The sequence below is a fragment of the Ictidomys tridecemlineatus genome, chromosome 5, assembly GCF_052094955.1.
Source record: "Ictidomys tridecemlineatus isolate mIctTri1 chromosome 5, mIctTri1.hap1, whole genome shotgun sequence".
NCBI classification, from domain to species: Eukaryota; Metazoa; Chordata; class Mammalia; order Rodentia; family Sciuridae; genus Ictidomys; species Ictidomys tridecemlineatus.
The window spans coordinates 37143379-37157934 of record NC_135481.1 but is presented as its reverse complement, the minus strand read 5'-3'; the positions used below and the strand labels follow the sequence as shown (position 1 = coordinate 37157934).

General features: G+C 34.3%; 1 protein-coding gene across 1 annotated transcript in view; it reads right to left on the bottom strand.

Moving 5' to 3' along the window:
- Ubr1 (ubiquitin protein ligase E3 component n-recognin 1) overlaps window positions 1-14556 on the bottom strand; it is a 160305-nt gene that overhangs the window by 126036 nt on the left and 19713 nt on the right. Inside the window, exons 3-4 of the mRNA XM_005316473.5 lie at window positions 12165-12243; window positions 1146-1256 (exon numbers count right to left, since the gene is read on the bottom strand). Of these exons, the coding sequence (XP_005316530.2) occupies window positions 1146-1256; window positions 12165-12243 (190 nt within the window). The remainder of the gene's footprint in view (window positions 1-1145; window positions 1257-12164; window positions 12244-14556) is intronic.

Here is a 14556-nt window from a genome sequence, read left to right as displayed (position 1 = left end):
AAATACTCAGTCTCAAAATAAAATTTAGAAAGGGCTGAGAGTATAGCTTATTGGTAGAGTGCAGCTTATTGCCGAGCATGAATAAGGTTCTGCTGGAATACCTAGTACCACGGTGGAAAAAAAAGGAGAGAAATCAACAGCAGGGTCCTAGAAGTATTCACTGCTACAGGGGTATCTAGAATTCAAAGAGCACAAAAGCTATTCTTTGATATTTTAAAAGGGTTTGTCTGCAAAACTATGTGAATATGGCATTTTGGGGGAAGCACTTTTTCGTGACAATTTTCTGAAAATAAAGTACCTTAATGTATTCTAAGACAGAGTGACGAAATTTACTCTCTGTCTTTGAATACATTAAGGTACTTTATACTGTCTGATGAAACAATTAATTCTCAAATGAATTAGAACAGGGTTATTCTAAGAGTCTTTTATAATCCTTTAAATTTTTCTGTATTTATGGTGCTATCGTTATTTACCCCATCACATTTCTAAGTGTTTATACCTATCTTGTTGTTTCTTGACTAGAATGAATCTATTTGACCTTTTTGACTTTTCTTCCTTTCAGAAAAGCAGCTATTGCTAGGCATCTTGGTACATGCCTTAATCCCAGTGGCTCCTGAGGCTAAAATAGAAGGATTGTGAATTCAAAGCCAGCCTCAGCAACTTAGTGAGACCCTAAGCTTTAGCAAGATCCTATGTCAAAATAAAATATAAAAAGGGCTACAGAGGTAGCTTAGTGGTAAAGTGCCCTTGGGTTCAATCCCCAGTACCAAAAAGAGAAGAAAAGCAGTTATTGAATTTATATCAATTCAACTGTTTTCCACTGTATCACACTCTGTTGTTATCTATTAATAATTACATCATTTTGTTCTTTTAGACTTATACATTACTTACTCTTACTTACAGAGTTAATTGCTTAAAAAGTATTATAAACTTAATTTTTCATTGCAAATCCATTCCTACTTTGTTATCAAGTCTTCAAATTCTCAAATGAGAAATAAAAAAACCCTCTTTACAAATTAAAAATAATAACAAAAAGACTGGAATTCTAAATGGAATTCAGTTTAACCCATATATGTCACATTTATTCTCATCTAATTTCAACAAGTTTAAATTGGTTAGCAATTTCTTAAAAGTAATAATCTTACCTCTTTGGTAGTACCTGCTCTTCCAGGTTCATGATTTATACAAAAAGGGCCAGTTTTCCATGCCTCAGTGTCTCCACAGTCACAAAACCCTCCTCCAGTAGAAGTGTGCATCTGACAAATGAAATGAGTTTGTTTTGACATATCACAAAGCAAGAAAGAACAAAAGATTACTCAACTAATAAATTCTCACAAATATTTCATCCTTAATTGTCTTTAGTGTAATAGAAAATGAATAACAAAACTCACTGTAAATATTTGTTACCCAAAACAGAAACAAACCAAAAAAAAAAAACACTAAAATTCTAAATACTTCTTCGCAACAAAATGAGTCTTCAAAATTGTATGTTTTTGAAATGTAACTCTAATTTTAAAATAATACTTGTTTAAATTTTGAACTGATGGATAACAGACTGAAAAGTGTGCAAAAAAACTACAATAACTATATTGCTTTATTAATTAGATTTAAACAGACTCTTAAATCAATGGTACATATATAGTAAAGAAATATATATATAGTATCTTCATTGACATTGATGTTCCACAAAACTAAAACTTACTCATGACTTTTTTCCTTTTAGTGTATGTACATACATGGGTACACACACACACAAACTCAGGTAGAGGATAATGGCAACAACCTAATTTTTAACCTTCCTCAAAACCTTCCTCTCCAAAACATAAAATAAGGCATAAAATTGTATATTTTACAAACTTTCCAGAATTACTAGGATGAAAGACCTATGACTTTCATATAGTTTCAACAGTTTTCATTGCCTATCACCTCAAGACTGTAGGTACAGACAACTAGGAAGGGTAGGTTAAGATACTACATGAAAAAGAGCAGAGAGGTGCAGAAGGCAAACACAATATAGACAAAATGTCTCCCCAAAGACAAAGCCAAGCACTAAGGGATGAAAACTGAACAAAGGTTCATTGATTCACTGGGAAAATGAGCAGAAAGATGTTGCAGTGAAGGAAAAAGAAAATAAGAATTAATAAGAAACAGAAATAAGATATGCCAAAACTTTTTCTCACATCATTATCACCACCGTCATATATTAAAAAAATTAGACAGAAGGCAAAAATGACACAAGAGAGTACTTATTACTCCTGTACACAAAATGAAAAAGAATATACAAGCACTGCAAAAAATAAATTGAAAAGCAAAAAATGCAAATGAGAGTCAAAACTTAACAAAGCTGAAGAACACTGTAACACAATGCTCCAAAAGGAATTACATTATCTCCAAAAGTATTTGAGGGAGCTGGGATTGTACCTCAGTGGTAGAGTTCTTGCCTGGCACATGTGAGGCACCACTGGGTTCAATCCTCAGCACCACAAAAAAAAAAAAAAATAGATAACAAAATAAAAGATACTGTGGCCATCTACAACTAAAAGTATTTTTTTAATGTTTATTTTTTAGCTTTAGGTGGACACAATATCTTTATTTTACATTTATGTGGTGCTGAGGATTGAATCCAGTGCCTCGTGCATGCTAGACAAGCGCTCTACCACTGAGCCACAACCCTAGCCCCTAAAAGTATTTTTTAACAAAGTATTTGGGGATATGAAAACCTTCATTAATTGAACTAAAATACCTTCAATAAGAAATACAGAGGGTTGGGGTAGAGCTTAGCATGCATGAGGCCCTTGTTTCCATCCCTGGAATGAAAGAAAGGAAAGAAAAGAGAAAAATGGAAAGGATGGAGGAAGAAAGAAGAAGATGCAAACTAAAATTATTATTTCTAGTCAAGCTATAAAAATATATTTTGGACATATCAAAACTTAGGGAACAGCTGGGTGTGGTGGCTCACACCTGTAATCCCAGCAAACTCAGTGGGGCCCTAAAGACTTAGCGAGACCCTGTCCCAAAATAAAACAAAAAAGGGGTGGGAATGTGGCTGAGTGGTTAAGTAACTCTGGGTTCAATCCCTAGAACCAAAATAAATAAATTAGGGAGCACTATACACATGTACCCTTCCTAACGAGTCTAAAAATTGAGTGAAGATCTGCAAACTCCTGAGCTGCTAGGATTACAGATGTAAGCAACCACACCCAGCTGTTCCCTAAGTTTTGATATGTCCAGAATGTATTTTTATAGCTTGACTAGAAATAATACTTTTAGTTTGCATTTCTATATTTTAGGAGCTGCCATAGGTAAATGGATGGGTGTGGTTATATTCCAATAAAATTTCATTTATGGGCACTGAATTTGGTGGTGGCAGGGGTGCTGGGGATCAAACTCAAGGCTTTACATATGTTAAGCATGTGCTACAAGAGGTAAGTTATATACTTAACTCCTGAAAATTTAATTTCATATAATTTCTATAAATCATGAACTATTTCTTTTATTTTTTCCCTAACCACGTGAAAATACTGAAACATTGCTTGAAGTCCATATAAAATAGTAAGCCATATTTGACTCACAAGCTGCAGTTTACTGACCCCTGTACCAAAGGATGAGCTTCATTAACCAAGAGGTAATTGAGGAAACAGAAAAATGATGGCAAACATTTTATATATTTAATTGTAGAGTTAAGAACAATCAAAGGTGGAGAGATGGATAAAATAATGTAAACATTACATGATCTCAGAAAGATGCAACAACAACAAAAAAAAAACGAGAGAAGAGAAAGCAAAGTAACAGAACATGACTGATTATAAGCAATAGGAAGAGTCAAAGAACACAGACTAGATAAAAGGATCAGTAAGGGGAAAAGGAGACTAGATGACAAAATTATTACTACTGGGATAACCAACAGAACAAAAGTAACAGGAAATTAAGATATAAAAATGAATTTGTTTCTTTTTCTTTTTATAGTTCTGGGGATTGAACTCAGAGCCTTCTGCATGCAAAGTAAGTACTCTACCACAGAGCCATATGTCCAGCCCTTTTGAGTTTTTTGTTTTTGTTTTATATTATTTTGTTTTTGAGACAAGGTTTCACTAAGTGGCCCAGACTAGCCTTGAATTTGTAATCCTCCTGTTTTGGCTTCCCAAGTAACTGGTATTATAGGATTATACCACTCAGTAATTTTTCTTCTTCCATATATAGAGTACACTGCTGGAACCCCACTGTTAGTAAAAATGTAGCCGTTTGTCAGCATAATTTTGAGAAAGTGAATGCCAAAGAAGCAAGTCACAAAATCTAGAAGCATGAAAAAATTTGGCAAATTTAATAACACACAAATTTAAAATGTCAATTACATAAATGATAGCATAAACCGCATCAACAGGACAGAAAAAAGTTTAAGAAAGTCAAACATCCTCTTATGATTCAGCAATCACACTCTTAGGTCCAAAATGAAATGAGAACATAAACTTACATAAAAACTTTTACTTGAATACAATTTTTTAGGATGGCCTTAGGCCTGAGCCTAAGTAACTCCATTTTAAAAACTCCAGTTTAACTTGCAGTCTCACTAGGCACACCCACAGATCCCTCCAGTATGGCCTAAAACAAGTTACTTTCCCTCACCCTGATAAAGAGAGTGAAGCTCCTGGCAGGGTGGAGACCACCAGACCAGATGTTTCTGACCCCAGGTAAGTGATGTCACTGAGAAATCGGTAGTAGCTGATAAGGATTGAAAGGGGGAGTCAAAAGCCCCCAAATTTAATATAAATGATACAGCCAATGAACAGGGATTCAGCCAGCAGAAACAAGGATGCACTCGAGCTGGAGAGCCTGAGGAGGACCTGTCATTCTATCACTGTCATCCTTCCTGAGCCTCTTCGTGATCCTCACCACTCTCAAACTCTACTGCCTCATCTGGACCATGGTGAGAGCTGCAACTCCTCCCTACGACCCCCTCCTCAGCTGGTAGTCCATTCCCGGCCAGGAAAAGCCTGCCTTGGTTCCAACCCTGGTCACTGCTGTCTGAGTGAGTATGCATCTGCTGGACTTAAAGCCTATGGCTTGGGCTGGGGATGTGGCTCAAGCGGTAGCACGCTCGCCTGGCATGCATGCGGGCCCAGGTTCTATCCTCAGCACCACATACAAAGATGTTGTGTCTGCCGAAAACTAGAGGTAAATATTAAAAATTCTCTCTCTCTTAAAAAAAAAAAAAAAGCCTATGGCTTAAGACTTTTGAACTTAGCATGCAGAGGAAATGTCAGTCATTAGCCTATCATGATTAAGTGTGTTTTGCAGTGCTTAGCATTAATCTAGAATTGTTTGCTATGAATTAATTAATCTAGAATTGTCTGCTGTGAATTGATTATGTCTATTGCAGTGCCTAGTTTTAAGATTGTCGTTTTCTTGATTAAGGACCTATAGAGTGAAACTGTATTGAATAATTTGAGTGAATAAAGCATTGAAAGGGGCAGAGGCGCATGGACATTCTTTATTTCTCCCCTTGACTGCATTTGTCACAATTTTGCCCCCTCGAAACAACAATAAAATAAATAATAAATAGTAAAATAAAACAGCTTTATTCAAAAGCTGGAAACAACCCAAATATTTATCAACTCATGAATGAATAAACAAACCGAGGCACATGCATATAAGGGCATATTACTCAGCACTCAAAATGAACAAACTGCCAATACACAAGTGGATTTCCAAGGCATCATAACAAGTAAAATAAGTGAAAGAAGCCAGACAGGCAAACTATATAATATATGGTTTCATTTATATAATATTCTGAAAAAGCATAACTACAGGGACAGTAAATAAATCAGTGGTTGCCAAGAGCTAGAGGAAAAGGGGACTAATTACAAAGGGGCACCAGAGGACTTTTTAGATGATAAAAATATTTCTGGCTTGGCTGTGGTGCTGTTTATATAACTATATCAAATCTCATGAAACTATGTACTTAGAAGGATAGATTTTATTGTATATAATTTAAACCTCAATAAATCTGTAAAAATAGGAATTTTAAAAAGAAGGAAGGGGAAATGGGAATAGGAAAGACAATAGAATGAATTGAACATAACTTTCTTATGCTCATATATGAATATACAGTATAACTCCACATTATGTACAACCACAAGAATGGGATTCTAATTAGAATAAGTTATACTTCATTAGGTATTATATGTCAAAATACACTCTGCTGTCATGTATATCAAAAAGAATAAAATAAAAAATAAAAATAAAAAAGACAAGCATACTAGGAGGAGGCATTTATAAAATGTATAACAGTAATAAGAATAAAGCAATAGAAAAATGAGTAAAGAAAAGAAATAATCAACACACAAGAGAAATTAATCACACAATTAAATTGTGAAAACATGTTAACAAAAAATGTAAATTAGGATAAGATTATTTGACTAACAGTTTAGCAAAAATTAAGACTGATTAAATAAAAGTTTGGGAACAGGTATAAGAACATTCCCATATAATTTTTTTTTTTTTTTGGCAGTACTAGGGATTGAACCCAATGCCTTGAGCATGCTAGGCAAGCATTCTACCACTAAAATATATCCTCAACCCATTTTTTTTTTGAGATAGGGTCTCACTAAATTTCCCAGAACAGCCTCAAACTTATGATCCTCCTGTCTCAGCCTCTTGAGTAGCTGGGATTATAAGCATGCACCACCATGCCCAGCTTCCCATATACTTTTTTTTTTTAATATTTGTTTTAGTTGTTAATTGACCTTTATTTTTTAATTTATTTATATGCAATGCTGAGACTCAAACCTGGCTAAATAAAATGTGGTGTATACATATAATGGAGTATTATTAAGCCTTAAAAAGGAAGAAAATTCTGATATATTCTATGGCATGGATGAACAACTCCAGCCCCTAAAGCTTCATTTCTTATTCTCAAAGTTGTTATGTACTCTTTTGCCACTGAAGGTTTTTCTTTGTCCTTTGTTCAGATAATAAATGATCTGTAGTATCCCCTGGACATTATTCTCCTTTTTATTTGTCACAAAAAGACAAATATTGTTTGATTCTATTTATATGAGGTACTTAAATTAGTCATATTCATAGAGACAAAAAAATCTGGTGGCTGTCATAATCTTGAGGAAGCAAAGAATGAGGAATTAATTCTGTTTTACAAAGTGATAAGAGTTATGAATATGGATGGTGGTAAATTGTTGCAAATTATGAATATATTCAACACCACTGAACTGTACACTTAAAATAGTTAATATGATAAATTTTATATGTATTTTACAGTAAGAAAAACTGGAAAAAAATATTTTAAAATTTTAAAATAAACATTTTTCACCCCAGAAAATATACCTCTAAGTATCTAGTCTTGGGCACTCTTTTAACATTTGTTTATATAAAAACAAAGGCATATGTATTTATTGAAAGTAACACTGATATGCTCAAGTAAAAGAGGTAACAATTTAGATGACTACAAAAAGAAAAGGGATTAAATATATGTTATATTCACCCAAGGAATTTATATAGCAATTAAATAAGCCAAGACTTATTATCTGTATCACCACAGAATGATCCCTATGATATATACTAAGTTAAAAAGAGATTGCAAAACAGAATATACAGTATAGCACTCTCATCACCACACACACAAATACAGCAATTAAATATAAGATCTGTCAGAGTATGGCACAGTGATACATGTCTATAATTCTAGCTACGTATATAATTCCAACTACTCAGGAGAATGAGGCAGGAAGACTGAGGTCAGTGTAAGAAATTTAGCAAGACCTGTCTCAAAAAAAAAAAAAAAAAAAAAAAAAACTTCTCAGTATATATACTAAATTGTTAACAATGTTCTCTGGGGAGGAAAATACCACAGGGCCAAAGGACTACTGTAATTTTTTATTTATATTCTTCTGAATTATTTGAATTACTTAAAATGTAGCTTTTAATGTATTGCCTTAGTAAATAATTTTTAATTTATTTATTTATTTTGAGTATTGGGGACCAAACCCAGGGTTTTATGCATGGCAATCAAGTGTACCACTGAGCTATATCTCCAGCCCAAGAAATAAATTTTGAATCCTCTTTTATTTCAAAGACAATATAAGTATATTATCATCATATATGATAGGACTACAGAATGTACAAAGCATGCTAATACTAAAATAATTATTTTTATAATCTTAGCCATCAGCTTTGCCTATGATATAGATCTTTTGATCCTAACATTTCAATTCAACAAAAGTTTATGAAAAGCCTCTGTGTACTAAGTACTATAATTGACAGAAGATGTATAAAGTATATAAGACCTGAACTTTGTTGGTAAGATGTTGATGGTCAGGTGGAGATAAGGACACAGAAATAAGGCAGAGGAATGCACAGGAAGAGGGAGAGAAGAAAGAAGACTGTCAGTGGGGTTTGTTTTATTCTTCAGGTATGTCCTACATGGCATTTGAATGTGTTTAATGTATTATCATATGGCTGTCAAGGTTACAAGTAGGCCTGACTTTCAGCATTATCTTCTGAGATACCAGAACCCTACTTTAGTGAACTCAGCACAATTTTGGTCCTATCTGACCAAGGTATGAGATTCTGATCTATGCTTCTTAGAATTTTATCTACTCATTACATCAAAGACATTGGTCCCATCTGCAAGGATGATGGCAAAATAAGCAGTAAAAGTCATACTATAAAACAAAGACTCTAAAGCTTTGTTTCTTTTTCTTAATGTTTATTTTTTAGTTATAGTTGCACACAATACCTTTATTTATATGTGGTGCTGAGGATTGAACCCAGGGCCTCGCACATGCTAAGCACTCGCTCTACCACTGAGCCACACACAACTCCAAACCCTAAAGCTTTGTTTCTTAATCTCAAAAGTTGTTATGTACTCTTTTGTCACTGAAGGTTTTTCTTTGTCCTTTGTTAAGATAATAAATGATCTTTAGTATCCCCTTGCCATTATTCTCCTTTTTACCTCTCCTTTGAAGCAATACATATCCCTTATTTCTTCCAATTTTTCTTTTCTTTTCTTTTTTTTTTGCTCTTCCCTGAAGACTTTAATTACCATTTCAGAATCCATCTTAAAATGGTTATACATTTTTCAGATTTTCTATAATGAAATGCATTTGTTTATATCAGAAAAGGCAATATATGCTCAAGTGCTAGTAAGAAAATAGATCTTGAGTCTATATTAAAGGACTACAGCTACATGGAATGAAGAATCTCCTCTTAAAGATATATATATTTTTTCCTTCACAAGCCATACTCTTTGATCCAAACTCCAATTTGCTCTTATCAATTTTCACTTGGCCACTCAGTGGGTATCTTCTTTAACATTTATGTGGCGATTTGTTGCTGCTAAAGAGGTCTTGGTTCAATTATAATTCTTCTAATTTTAATTTTTTTTCTTTTATGAAGTATTTTGTTATAAAAGAATACACACAATGTAGAAGTAAGTTACAATTATAATAAAGAAGTGAACACCTATGAACCCAGTATCCAACCTAAGAGAATATCAATATGGCTGAAGCTCGCTGTGTGATCATCCAGAGTCCCATACCTTTATTCAGCCTGGAGGTAACTACTCATCTAAATCATTAGTCATTTCCTTTAAAAATTTCACCACACCAATTTGTATGTCAGAAAGCTTCTATCAACTTATTCTCCCACCAAAAATGTTCCATTCTCTTCACAGTTTCTTTTGATGGTGAATATTTTTTGAGCTTATAAATACAACGTTTTATTTGTCACATAATAGGCCATCTTTCTTTCTTTCTTTTTCTTTTTTTTTTCTTTTTTTTTGGTGCTGGGGATTTAACCCAGAGTGAGTCACATCCCCAGCCCTATCTCTTTTTCTCTAATGTTGAGAAGGGATCTCACTAAGTTGCTTAAGGCCTTGCTAACTTGTTGGAACTGGCCCCAAACTTTTGATCCTCTTGCCTCAGGCTACCAACTCACTGGAATTATAGGTGTGCACCACTGTACCCAGCTAAGCCATCTTTCTAATGACTAAAACCCCTGCCCAAGAGCTCACTTTGGCAGCACATATACGAATAATCCCTGCGCAAGCTGTGTAAGCAACAGGTAGAACTCTGCAAAAAACCAAAGATGGCAAAGCTAAGGGTTCTCCATAAATGCTTAGTGGTGGCAAGGTAGACTGTTAAGTTGTATGTTCCCCAACCCCATAGTGCTAGGGATTAAACTCAGGGCCTCATAAATTCTAGAAAAGCATTCTACCACCTCCCAGTCCTAGAAATGGTAAGTTTTAAATAAACAAGCTTAATGAAGAAGTTCCCAAAATTAACATACAAGTTTTGACTTGTATCAAAACAAAATCAGAAAAAGAAGGCCAATGTGGCAAATTCCTTCACAGAACCACACGTATTCAAATTAAAGGACTGTTCTTTATTCTGAGATTATCCTACATTCTTGAAATTAAAATGTCTTTTTTTCTTTATAAAATGATGTCAAGGGGGGCTGGGGATATGGCTCAGTGGTAGAGCACTTGCCTCACATGTGTGAGGCACTGAGTTCAATTCTCAGAGTCACATATAAATAAATGAATAAAATAAAGGACCATCAACAACTTAAAAAACAAATTTTTAAATGATATTATTTTTTGATTTGCTATTTTTCATCCTTTTCAAAAAAACTTAAAATTCAACCTAGTTATTTAAAAAGTTAAAAAACCCTATGTTTTTTCCCGAAGTTTTCTGAAAACTGTTCTGACCCATGAAATCCCCAAATCTTGGGAAGCACTGCATAGCAGTCTTTAAATAAAGACTTTATTTTTAAACAAACTCTTTGTCTTGACTTTTTAGTATCTCTTCCCTCTATTTTCCCAAAGAAAAATGAAAAGAAATTAACAATTTTTTTCCTTGTCTCTACCTCAGAAATTATTTCTTGAATTCTCTAGCATAAATGGTAGAGTCCTTGCCTGGAATGTACATACCCCTATGTTCAATCCCCAGCAGAGGGTGAGAAGGGTCCACTATGATTAATGGAGATGATCAAAGAGTACATAAACAATGATCAACTTTGTAAACTGAACCAATTACTGCTTTGGCAAACTTGGGTAAGTATTTTAACTTCACTATACAGTACAGGCTCCTCAAAATGTTTTTCCTTGTGCACAGTAATACCTAGATCCTGTAACTATGGCTCCTCATTTCCTGTGATGAAAGTGGCAATGTTGAGGCCAGTCTGAACTCATCCCAACAAAACTTTCAAGTTTATGGAAGATATGGTCTATTCAACTTCAAAATGTTATTTATGTTTACAGAGGACATTAGACATGGTATATGTATGTGTGTATATACCAGGTATATATCTGATCTAGACAGATATCAATTATTATGTCTAAGTTCATACAAACATGTTCATAGCAAAAATGTTCATAATAGCTCCAAAACAGAAGCAATCTACAAATCAATATATAGTACAACAAATGAAGACAATATGGTTTATTGAAAGGCCTAAGGACAAACTACCTTTACACAGACAAAGGTACTCAACAAGAATAATATACCATATAATTCCAACTACATAAAATTTAAAAACAGAAAAAATCTATTCAATATAATTTGGGTGATAAGCTAGAAAGGAAAAAAAAAAAATCAAGGAAACAATTATCCCAAAACACAGGAAAGCCAGGCATGGTGTACACACCTGTAATCCCAGTGACTCAGAAAACTGAGGCAGAAGGATCCCAAGTTTTAGGTCAGCTGAGGGCAACTTATCAAGACCCTGTCTCAAAATTAAAAATAAGAAGGGCTGGGGGTATAGCTCAGTGGTAGAGTTCTCCGGGTTTCCATACCCAGTACTTTGAGGAGAAGGAAGAAAAAAAAAAAAAAAATCCACACAAGAGAGGTTATCTTAAGAGAGGAGAGAGTGATTGAGATCCAGAAGATCTCGCTTGTCATATATTTCTTGACCTGAGTAGTGGTTACACAAGTATAAAACTACTCATATGCTCTTTTGTATAAGCATGATAGGTTTCATCAAAAAACTTTGAAGGGTAGTAGATGTCCCATCACATTATATATTTAACTAGAGGCAAAAGATGCATATATCAGTGCTATTAAACAGGAAGTTAAGTATCTGTCTTGACTAAATGGACAAGATGTCCATAAGAATCCAATTAATCCAGTGATTTTATGAATCTATTTTCATACCTTGTAACGATGATTTTTATGAACACTATTCTGGAAGCAGTCCATACAGAGTACACAAGTTGGATCAATTGCACAGTCCCTGAAAAAGAAGGAAAATTAAATTGCAAAATTTAGAGGACTTCTATTGATGCTTAAGGTATAATTATAATGTGAATGTGTTTCCTATGTGAAACACAATCTGCAAATAAAAATATTTCAAAAAATGGAATTCTAAAAATGTTTTGAACAAAGACAATTTTATCCTCATTTAAACCAAATTTGAATGTGTAAATGTGAATGTTTGGTTTTGTTTCTTAAATCATCCTCAAAACTTTGAGAATTCACCTGGTTTCAAACTATAGTTGTAATTTAAAATTAACTTTGTGCTGGGTATGGTGGTGCAAGCCTAGTGATTGGGAATACTAGTGATCTGGAAGGCTGAGGTAGGAGGATCACAAGTTCAAGGCCAGCCTCAGCAACTTAGTGAGGCCCTAAGGAACATAGCAACATCCAGTCTCAAAACTAAAAATATTAAAAGGGCTGGGGATGTAGCTCATTGGTTAAGTGCCCCTAGGTTTAATACTCAGTACTAAAAAGAAAATTTAATTTTGTGAAAAAATACTTAATTTTCTCCCATTATCTGTACTTCACCCTATTACATTTATAAATATATATTTTACAAACCTTATTGTGCAAAGTAAGGTTTTGATGAAGACAAAATTCACTGGAAAACAAACATGATACAGAAAACAATTTTATTTTATACATTGATGTGTCCCAAACACCTGGACAGTGACTGGTACATAGTAGATACTCGATATTTACTGCATGAAAGAAATTCAATCACTTAATCTCTCTTCTAGTAACAACTTTTGAAATGTATTATTTAATATTTTCTGGGAAATACTACAAACAATTTAAATTAGTATAAAGCATTGGATTCATTTTTTAAAAAATACTTTAAAAAGAGTTGAAGTGGGCTGGGGATGTAGCTCAGTGGCAGTGTTTGCCGGGCACACTTCAGTTCAATCCCCAGTACTAGGAGGAGGGAAGGAAGTTGAAAAGATGAAATTAGGACGTTTTAAAAATTCAGTTTAGGGCCGGGGTTGTGGCTCAGTGATAGAGCACTCACCTCTTACGTGTGAGACCCTGGGTTCGATCCTCAGGATCACATAAAAATAAATAAACAAAATAAAGGGGCTGGGGATGTGGCTCAAGTGGTAGCGCGCTCGCCTGGCATGCGTGCGGCCGGGGTTTGATCCTCAGCACCACATACCAACAAAGATGTTGTGTCCGCCGAGAACTAAAAAATAAATATTAAAAATTCTCTCTCTCTCTCTCTCTCTCTTTCTCTCTCTCTCTCTCTCTCTCTCTCTCTCTCTCTCTCTCTCTCTCTCCTCTCTCTCACTCTCTCTTTAAAAAAAAAAAAAGATATTGTGCCCATGTAAAACTAAAAAAATATTTTTTTAAAAAATGCAATTTAGTGCTGGGATTCTTGAAGCTCAGTGGTAGAGCACTTGCCTCACATATCATCACAAAAAAACAAAAGAAATTAAAAGGCTAACAGGATGTAAAGTTTATTTAATAATATTCTATAAAATATATATGATCTATTGACCTATTTAGAGCAGAATTTCTCAACTTTAGTACTACTGACATTTTGAGTGGACCAGATAATTATGCTGCATGCAGGTGGAACTATCCTGTACACTGTAAGATGTTTAGCAGCAACTTTGTACTCTACCCAATAGGTGCTAGTACCAATCCTCAGTTCTCACAATGTTTCCAAGAAACTTTGGGGTCAGAAGTCTAAAAATAATTACCATGCTTTAGTGGAAAGTGATTGGGCTTTAGCTATAAATATGTAAGAACATAAACAAATCTTACCAAGCAACGTAGGAAAACAGTATCAAAAGCCGGGTGCAGTGGCGCACACCTATAATCCCAGCTGCTCAGGAGGCTGAAGCAGGAGTATTGCAAGTTCAAAGCCAGCCTCAGCAACTTAGAGAGGCCCTAAGCAACTCAGTGAGACCCTGTCTCTAAATAAAATACAAAAAGGGCTGAGGATGTAGGTAAGTGGTTAAGCACCGCTGGGTGTAATCTCCAGTACCAAAAAAAAAAAAAAAAGAAAATAGTTTATAAAATGCAAAAACTAATTTTTTCCTGAGAAAACAGTATGTTTAAAATGACTATTAACTATACAAAACCAGTCAAGTCTAGAATTACACTGATGCAAAAACAAAAACTCTGTATTTATAAAGTCTAAAAATTTATACTTCTATATCTAATAAAAAGAAAACCAACAGAGTCAAAAATTTCAGGCAGGGTAAGCAGGTTTAAGGCAACTGCTCTTCCAAAGAACAAAAGCCTAAACCTGCTACCATTTTCTTCTATTCAACTTCATTAAACTATT